General features: G+C 36.3%; 1 protein-coding gene and 1 long non-coding RNA gene across 2 annotated transcripts in view; one reads left to right on the forward strand and one right to left on the reverse strand.

The window, feature by feature from the left end:
• Positions 1–2,249, reverse strand: part of rnf11b (ring finger protein 11b) — a 42,077-nt gene extending 39,828 nt beyond the window's left edge. The window contains exon 1 of the mRNA XM_066692077.1: positions 1,741–2,249. Coding sequence (XP_066548174.1) covers positions 1,741–1,863 — 123 coding nt within the window. The 5' untranslated portion in view covers positions 1,864–2,249. The remainder of the gene's footprint in view (positions 1–1,740) is intronic.
• A 1,149-nt stretch (positions 2,250–3,398) lies between these two features.
• Positions 3,399–9,667, forward strand: LOC136714531 (uncharacterized). Its single transcript, XR_010805032.1, has 2 exons — positions 3,399–4,323; positions 7,030–9,667. It is a non-coding gene; the product is annotated as an uncharacterized LOC136714531 (long non-coding RNA).
• Positions 9,668–9,940: the final 273 nt, after the last annotated feature.

Here is a 9,940-nt window from a genome sequence, read left to right on the forward strand (position 1 = left end):
ATGGAAAGTAAGCATGATGTGACGTCTTACATCTGCTGCAGTAAGTTTCCTTGGCCAACTACTGTGTCTACGGTCCTCAACGTTGCCCGTTTCTTATTGCTTCTTCAAAAGAGCTTGGACAGCACATCTGGAAACCCCTGTCTACCTTGAAATTTCTGCCTGGGAGAGACCTTGCTGATGCAGTATAACTACCTTGTGTCTTGTTGCTGTGCTCAGTCTTGCCGTGGTGTATGACTTTTGATGGTAAACTGTCTTCAGCAACCTCACCTTGTTAGCTGAGTTTGGCTGTTCCTCACCCAGTTTTATTCCTCCTACACAGCTGTTTCACTGTTTCAGTTAATGATTGTGTTTCAACCTACATATTGCATTGATGATCATTAGCACCTGGTTGGTATAATTGTTTAATCATACACCTGACCATATGCCTACAAAATCCCTGACTTTGTGCAAGTGTACCTAGAAGAATGTATGCTGTTTTGAAGGCAAAGGGTGGTCACACCAAATATGGATTTGATGTACATTTTTCTTCTATTCACTCACTTTGCATTTTGTTAACTGATAAATATAATCTATTAACATGTCTATTTTTGAAAGCATTCTTACTTTACAGCATTTTTTCACACCTGCCTTAAACCTTTGCACAATACTGTATATGTATATAATATTAGCTTTATGTGTTCAACATCTTGGTGATGAAGGGCTCTGGAACTATAAAATTGCTATAAAATGTAGCAATACACCACTGTATATAAGTAACTAGTAGAAAGAGCTTCTAGTAGTAAATTGTGATAGGATACACGGTTGAACCCAGTCATTAGGGTAAGGTAGGTTTTGATTTGGCATATCCAGTAGCCTAGAATCTGATTGATGCTGAGCGTTGAGGGGGAGCAATTGTACAGAGTGTGTTTCTCAGGACACATATCCCATTTCCGATGGCAGACCACCAGCAGCGCTTACTGGATACAACTACAGCTATTTCAATATCGATATTTAACTCGTACACCTGTATCACATTAAAACTAATTGGTCAGTTTCTTCATACTAAACAGATCTTTCCCAAAGTTAGAAATCACTTATTGGGGTCTGCACACAATACCAGCAAAGAATATTTGTTCTGTCTTTCAGGGTGGAATTAAGTAGGTGAACAGCAGGTTAAAATATACGTTTATACATAAAGTGTGACATTTTACATTTTACAATTTTTTTTTCACAACGTACGGGAGTGACGCTCTCTGCCTAGCGTCATTGTTTTTCGCAATATGTAAACTTCATTACCCTAATCCTAATCAATCTAAACAGTGATCTATAATAATTTTATATATTTTATATAATTTTTATTGTAATAATGCCAGTAATTTTAGTTAGTAACTTCGAAATAATCACCGTGAAAGAGAATGCATGATACACAACACTTAATGAAAAATAGCGACAAATGTGCATTGTATCAACAAAGTCCTGTCGACTGCGAAAACCCATCCGACTGGATTATCAGCTTTAAAACAATGCATCCCTTCGCCGTCAAAACCTTTTAAAATTAACCGAAACGAAAGGACTAAAATTACCAAAAACCGAAAGAAGTATGTCGCACAAGCAGCAGCTGTATTTGGCTGATCGTACAGCACTGCGTACAAAACTGCATTCCCATATTTTCGACGTCAGTTAAATGACACAATTGACTATGCAGTACACGAAGATACAAATTTAAATGAAAATGAATAACATATAAATGTAGATTCTTACCTGATATGGCGGCGGTGGCTCCTGATCTGGGTCTGTCCCGTCACCATAACTAGCTCTGTCCGACTGGGATTCATGTAGCAGGGAGATATCATCGGAGGTCGGAGATTTCAAACAATTGCCCATCTCCTCTTCGAACCTCCTTCGTATTTCTTCTTGTCTTCTGTTGAGTTAAACTCCTTTAACTGCAACACGAATCTTGCAACACGAAAATAAACTAATTGGCTCCCCCATGCATTGCGGTTGATCAAAGCCCCAAGAGCTACTCTAGTCACCACAAACAAACCATTTCAGCACAAAGAGCCAAAGTGACAGTCTCGCACAAAAAGACGAATGATTATTTAAAAAGGTAGTCTGAGACACGGTAGAGTAGAACTTTGTCTATAAGCAAGATACCGGTTTAAAATTCCCTTCGTCCCCTTTATATTTGATATTAGTGTTTATAAAGGCTTATTTTCTTTTTCCGCCCGTAGACAATTCAGCAGCTGCTGCAGAAATGTGCAAAACGTCACTGCCTGGTTGTGGTATACGTCAATAGAGGAGGTACATTTCTCAGTTCTAGTGAAACATGCCAACTTTGAACTCAAGTTCGACATTAATGATAATAGTCTTCAACGTAGGGTGTAGTGGCTACCCTGCGAAATTCATGGGTCATTTCCAATTTCCTGGTGGAATTCATCCATAATTCTCAGACTGTCAATCAAGCTAGTGAAATGAAACTGATCTGAAGCTCTTAGTTACATTTTTTTTTCAGTTGCTACAATCAAGTTTAGCAAACCAGTATCACAATTTTCAGAACTCTTAACACAAGTACCAAGAACATTAATTATAGTGGCAGAAGCGTGATAAACACCCAAAACGTTACGTTTTTGCATTCTGTTTAATTAATCAGTTTTGCAAAACAACATATAGTTGGTTGCAAACCAAAGTTTATTAATTAAACACCATCACATAATTAGTTTAGTCATTGAATCAAAATAAAATAACAGTATTATTGATTATTCATTTTAACAAACAGTCAATTAAAAAACAATAAACTCATGATACATCTGTCAAAATATATTTTCAGCATTGAAATAAATTATTTGAACATTAACCATACCAGGTTACTCACCTCTCATGCACATTTGGCCACAAATTCTCATCAACATCACAAAAAATGTTTTGATTGGCATGCACCTGGGGAAAAATCTTCTTCCATGCCAAACCCATGTCTAGCATAACTCTTAATGTCATTGCATGCAGCATCCATGCACTGCAGAAGGGTGACATGCTGATAAGGTTGAAGATTGTCAATGTAAAATTTATTACAGACCAATCAATCTCACCTGCATTACTTTTGCAAAATATTTGAAAAGATTATTGTCAGAAAACAGAGGAGCAACTTAATGAAAACCATATTCTTGGTGATAGTCAACATGGGTTTTAATGAGGCAGATCATGTCTTACTAATTTATTAGAGTTTTTTGAACATGAAACTGCAGCTGTAGATCACATGGAAGCATATGATATGATATACTTACTGTAGATTTTCAGAAAGCTTTTGATAAGGTTCTGCACCAAAGACTGAACTAGAAGAAATAACACATGAGAAAGACCCAGGAGTCATATGTTCTTATGTTCTTATATAGACTCATCACTTTCCCCATCCAAACTGAAGACTCTGTATAGGATGTTGAAGAAAGTGTTTTGTGATAATTATATAATGTTTTATATTAATACTAGCATTAGAAGTAGTTTGTATACAGACTGAGCAGATTAGATTTAGCAGGACAAGTAAAGGGTCAACAAGGTTGGTTTGTTAGAATCTCCTGTCAGTAATGAAAGATTACACAGTGCTGAAATAGCCTATAGATGTCTGCTGTGAATTTGTTTATGACTTAATCGTTTCTCAAGATAGGCAGGAATGTTTCTGTTACTGAGCGATTGACACTAGGTAAATGACCACCGTGGGATCGCATCTTCCTAGTGCACATCAAAGACGGACATCTGCTTTTTGTATCCATCACCTCTTCACGGGAGGACAGATCGTAAACGGACTCGGACCTTTATCTTCCGATTGGATGAACGGCCATAAGATGTTACGTCATTTTTCCTATAAAGTTGTACTCATGTTTGTAAACATTAAGTCTCACTGAAGGAATTATTTCTGACGTGGGGCTTCCGAGCGGCTCGATTAAAGTTCTATTTGCTTTGTCTCCGCGACTTCTCCACTTATTTCTGAGACGGTTCTACAACCTGGCGTCACGATCGAGGATCTGAATTTGCCTCCACTCCCGGGACCAAAATATGGGTGAGTAGCTTTAAAATGACCACCCTGTATATTTAGATTTGATCTCGGGATTGTGTGAGTCTCTCAGATTGTAATTTAAAGAGAACCTGTGGAGAGGCAGAGGTAAAACAAATAGAAAGGTTGACTGTACAGCGGAGGTTCACAGTAGGGTGAACTCCAGGTAAGACAGATCTGCGGGGAGAGATGCCAAGGGAACCGAAAGGTACGACGAGGCCTGCTGAGCTCCAAGTTAAGCAAGAAAATCCTTGTACGCTGAGACAGTCAGTGGCAGTCAAAGCCAGACGGAACCTGAGGTACATAAAGTCCAGCAATATAGCCCCATCTTTGGCAAAGATAGGATTGGCATAATGGCGTTAAAATACGTGTCTGTATGTGAATTCCTACAAGTTTAAAATGTTAAACTTAAAATGATAAGAGAAGTTTAAAAATGTTAAACTTAAAATGGTAAAGACAAGATAAAAAACCGACAAAGTTTCTATAATTCTTTGTCTGAATAATACGAATTTAGAGAAGAAATTGGTCATAATAGATCAAGAAAACCCCAAAGTAGTGTAATTCAAAGATTATTTTACATCTGATTTTTAATAATAACAATATAATAAATAAATAAATGCTAAGGGCTGTTTGAGACACTGCAGGGTCAACAAAACACACCACTAATCGAATATCTGAATTATCTTTGGATTTCAATCTGTATGTGCTTTGTGTGTTTATGTACATATATATAAACATAATAGTCTGAAGGTTATGTAAGGTAAATGTCTGTTTTGTATGCTTTGTATTTTTAATATTGTGCATAGTCCAGAATAAGACTGAGAAGGGAAGTAACCAATAATTTCAGAATTATATTTACAATTACGCAGTTATTGATGTTTTAACAACAGATTAATGAGGATTTAGACATTTAACTGTATACAGAGTGCATAAAGCATCAGAAATAAGAAATGAATAATGCATTCTATTATAAGAATAATGTTAAAGTAATACACAATATACACTAAATACATAGATTAATAATACTAATAAAGTATATAAATAGTAATGGTGTCCTCTAAGACTCAGAAGAACAAGAATTTGTTTGTTAAAATCATATAATGGACAAATTCTGTAAAGTCAAATTAAAGGAAAACTAAAGGCTGGAATCCACAGGAGCAGCACTCTGGTGCAGCCCTGAGTGACAGCCTGATGTGAAATCCATAGCAGGAGAATGTAAACAGTATAGTGACATATTATAGTCTTATTTTAGAAAATATTTGGTTATTGGTGCATTGCATAAAATACCTGAAATAAAAGTTAAAATTAGACCTTGGATTTAAGATGAGTGAATTAGTCAAAGGGTAAGAATTTTAAGGATACTATAGAAATATAAATTATGAGCATTGAATAAGTGAGCTTAAATTAGTATTGCATAATTTTGAAGGAGAAAATAAAACATAAAAATACTATTAGAATGAGTTTTACGAACCAGAAATAAAAAAATAAATGTTGAAAATTGAATTAGAGCTAATTTTTGAAATGGGAATCTGAGAAATTTGGTGAAGATATGAATACATAGATAACCAGATACTCCAGGAAATTAAAGGTCTGGTCATTTGGTAGCTGTGAGTTCCACAATGAAGAGTTTTTGAAATCCCCAGATATAAGATCCCTAAATACAAGGTGTAGGTAAGAAATGAACTATTGATCAGTTCAATCTGGCTTTGGGAACAGTTTTTCTGAACCTGTACCGGTGTAGATTGGACTTCAATGGGAGGAAGTGACACAATAAAGACATATATGAGCCACGCAGGCGGACAGTCTTAGTGCCCACGCAGGCTCTTCATTGGTGAAATCATTGACTGAACAAATGTTTTGAAAATTGGTTTTCCTGAGGTATCTGGGAATCATTATTGAAATCAATTAAAATGCTTATTTTCTAAAAATATATTTTATTAGGAAAATATCTGAATTTATTAACTCAAATAATGGAGCAAAATATGTGTATAAATAGTAATAATACATGTCAATAAATATAACTTGAATTGTCTAGTAAGAAATTAGGAAAAGGAGAAAGAACAGCTGTTAGGATACAGAGTAATGTTTTCAGAGGGTCTGAGCGATGTTGATGAAGGTTTGAGGAAGTTGACAAGGGGTTTAAAAGTTGATGAGGCTTGGGAAGCTGTAAAAAGGGAGTTTGGTATGTGTGAAAGAAATGTGCTGCCACTTTCAGTACAAGAGTTTTGATGGCGAAACAATGGAATATGAGGGAAAATAAGGAAGTTACTTAACGTATAACTTAATGTAAAATAAATAAATCATTGAATGACATATAGTTTAAAATCTAAAGTCTTGAAACTCTATGGAAATACTGCTTTCCCAAACAGAAATACCCTATTAATCAGGAAGGGATTCACCCCCCCAAACAAACAAAAAAAAAAAAGGGGGGGTGGATTGGGGCAGTGAAAGTGTCTGTGAGGTCAGCTCCCCACAGAGAGATAAGAGAGCTGCCTTGTAACTAAATACAGATGTACTACTACAACGAACCAAGCAACATTGTCAACCGACAGTAATGTCCTGGGAAATCAAGAATAGTTACATTACTAATGCTAATAATACTGATGTTGATACAGATGAATAGGAAAATAACTACTATTATCTGTCTTCACAGGAACCAGCAACAATGAATTTCCCTCACATTTAGTCCACAGGTTCCCTACTCACATGCCATGACACATCAGTGCATAGTCTCCCCTCTCACACTGGCCTCCGCTCTAAGTGCTGCGGCCCATAATCCGTCCTCATGGCCACTGATGTCAGTGTGTGTGGACGGACAGGAGGGATGGGGATGGTGGAAGCATACGATGCTTACCATAATATTGTGAAAGTGATAAACTAACTAACTCTGCTGATTCCAATTGACAACAGGAGGGTGGCGATGTCCAGGAATAGACGGACAGAGCATTAACAATGCATTTCTGATTGATTTCAGGTGCTGAAAATAATATAATTTTATCTTTCAGGAAAAGTTGGAGAAAGGCCTGAAGAAACAATATGGAAATAGATTGAAAAGAAACATGAATAGTCATACAACTCCAACCTCTTTTAAATCTAAGCGCAATTGAAGGATACAGAGTCTGGTGGGACTATGGGCATTTCATGAACTATCCTTTCCATAGTTTAATAGAGTGACTACTGGATTGAAAGAATTGTGCTGTTTGCATGTGTGACTGAAATGTGAAATGATATGTGATGTTTCAATGTGATGTAAGTGGATACACACTGAATAATGCTACTATGGTGTATTGTATTATTGTATATGGGAATTGAGTGAAAAACTAGTTCTAAAAATTGTATGTGATAACAAAGCCAATGCTTTGAAATGAACGAATAATACATATTTGCTCTAGTTAAAAAAAAAAAAAAAAAAGGTTTTATTGCATAAGTCTATTGGGTGATAGAATTGGCTTTAGAGCAGTGCCAATTTGGTTCTGACTTTTGGGAAATATAATGATAATGTTTATGCAAAGATGTGTACAGCAGTCATTATAAGGTTTAGTAGAATAAGGATGGAATTATAAAAGGAATTATATAATCTATTCTTAAAGATGAAGGTTTATTCGAAGTAAATGTATATATGGAGACAATGAATGTCCATTAATGGGTAAAATACAAATCAAGACACTGGCAATGTTGGAAGGAAATATTAGAGAAATAAATAATAATAATGAAAATAGGAATAATAGGAGTTGTTCCTAATGAAACTATGGAAATAATTTCAAATGATGGTTCATTTATAAAGAATGAATTGAGGAAAAGATTAATAACAGCCATCATTTACCTAACAACTATTAACTATGTTGTTGAAAGAGCTGCTGTAATAATTATTAAAATAGTCTCAGATATTTAAGTCAGATAAAAGCAAAGAGATAAGCACATTGTTTTGAAAGTTTGACAGCTCCACACAAAAGAGTATTTACACTAGGAAGTAAAGTTGATTCAGTAACACAGGAGATATGATGCTGCTGACGACAGCTGAGTGCTGTACTGAAATAATCTGTGATAAATTGGGATCAAGATTATTATTTTGAATTGTCCCTTTACTGGAAACCTTATAGATTGTGTGAATGTCAACTACTGTCCATGTGATAGAGATGCCTTTTATAAGGAGGATCTCTGATGTTGTGCGAACCACACATTGTGTCTTCAGATGACTGATTTATTCCACATGGCAGATATGCACATTATGAATCGTGTCCTGAAGGAACCGATGTCTGACCCATAGTGGCAGAGGTGCATATGGAGAAGACGCTGGTGTTCTCCATGAGACACAGTAGGCCGAGGGCGCGGCTTTAAAGACAGCCTCACGGCATCTTGAACAGACCTATGTTGAGGTCCACAACGCTGAAGTGATGCTTGACTTAATGGAGAAATAAGTTAAAATACTGCTATTAAAGGTTGTCCAGATTATAGGAATCTGCAATACATTGTGAAAACAGCTCAAATGACATCTGCAGTAGCATATATTCTTGTATTGGTAGTTAATTTATAATGTACTTTTGGTGGAGATGTCAAATTAGAGTCATGAAGTAAGAATAAGTCCATTGCCCTTCTCTTGAGATGTATGGAATGTACAATGTTTATAAATTAAAATGCAACAGAAATGTGTGAATATGTGAATAACTGAATTTGTAAAAATAACATTTTTGCTGACTTTTGTATTCCTTTAGAAGAAAAACAATGTATGTATTATGTAACTGGGGATTGACCTTTATGACCTGGGGCAGGATGAAATATAATTTGAGATACACAGTAAAGCTCCAGGAAATTGTAGGTGGCCACTGCAATTTCCATAAGAGAGCTCAATATTCATTAAGGTATAGTTATGATATAATTGTTTGCCTGACCAGGCAAAGAAAAAGACATTCCTATCCCCTGATTATTTGAATACCTCATCGTACATACATACACACCTCGTAGGTGGCAGGTTGGGATGGATGGGAGCTGAAAACGCAGCACTATTCCACCTGCCCCTCAGGAGGAAGAAATTATTGTAACTGACAAACACGATTATTTTGGCTTCTATTCGCTTCGCTCTATTGCCAAAAAGGAGGGAATGAAGACTCTGTATAGGATGTTGAAGAAAGTGTTTTGTGATAATTATATAATGTTTTATATTAATACTAGCATTAGAAGTAGTTTGTATACAGACTGAGCAGATTAGATTTAGCAGGACAAGTAAAGGGTCAACAAGGTTGGTTTGTTAGAATCTCCTGTCAGTAATGAAAGATTACACAGTGCTGAAATAGCCTATAGATGTCTGCTGTGAATTTGTTTATGACTTAATCGTTTCTCAAGATAGGCAGGAATGTTTCTGTTACTGAGCGATTGACACTAGGTAAATGACCACCGTGGGATCGCATCTTCCTAGTGCACATCAAAGACGGACATCTGCTTTTTGTATCCATCACCTCTTCACGGGAGGACAGATCGTAAACGGACCCAGACCTGTATCTTCTGATTGGATGAACGGCCATAAGATGTTACGTCATTTTTCCTATAAAGTTGTACTCATGTTTGTAAACATTAAGTCTCACTGAAGGAATTATTTCTGACGTGGGGCTTCCGAGCCGACTCGATTAAAGTTCTATTTGCTTTGTCTCCGCGACTTCTCCACTTATTTCTGAGACGGTTCTACACAAACAATGTGGGGAAGTAATAAAAAAGGCAAACAAATTGCTAGGGTATATTGTCAAAATTTTTGAATGTTCCCACATTTTCAGCTTCAAGATTGTGACAACCCTCTGTGTGAAGAAGTGTCTCCTGTTTTCCATCTTGAATGCCTTGAAGCCCAATTTCCATTTGTGTCCCCGGGTCCGTGTGTCCCTGCTGATCTGAAAAAGCTCCTTTGGTTTGATGTGGTCACTGACTTTC

This window comes from Amia ocellicauda, chromosome 19, assembly GCF_036373705.1.
Source record: "Amia ocellicauda isolate fAmiCal2 chromosome 19, fAmiCal2.hap1, whole genome shotgun sequence".
In the NCBI taxonomy this organism is placed as follows: domain Eukaryota; kingdom Metazoa; phylum Chordata; class Actinopteri; order Amiiformes; family Amiidae; genus Amia; species Amia ocellicauda.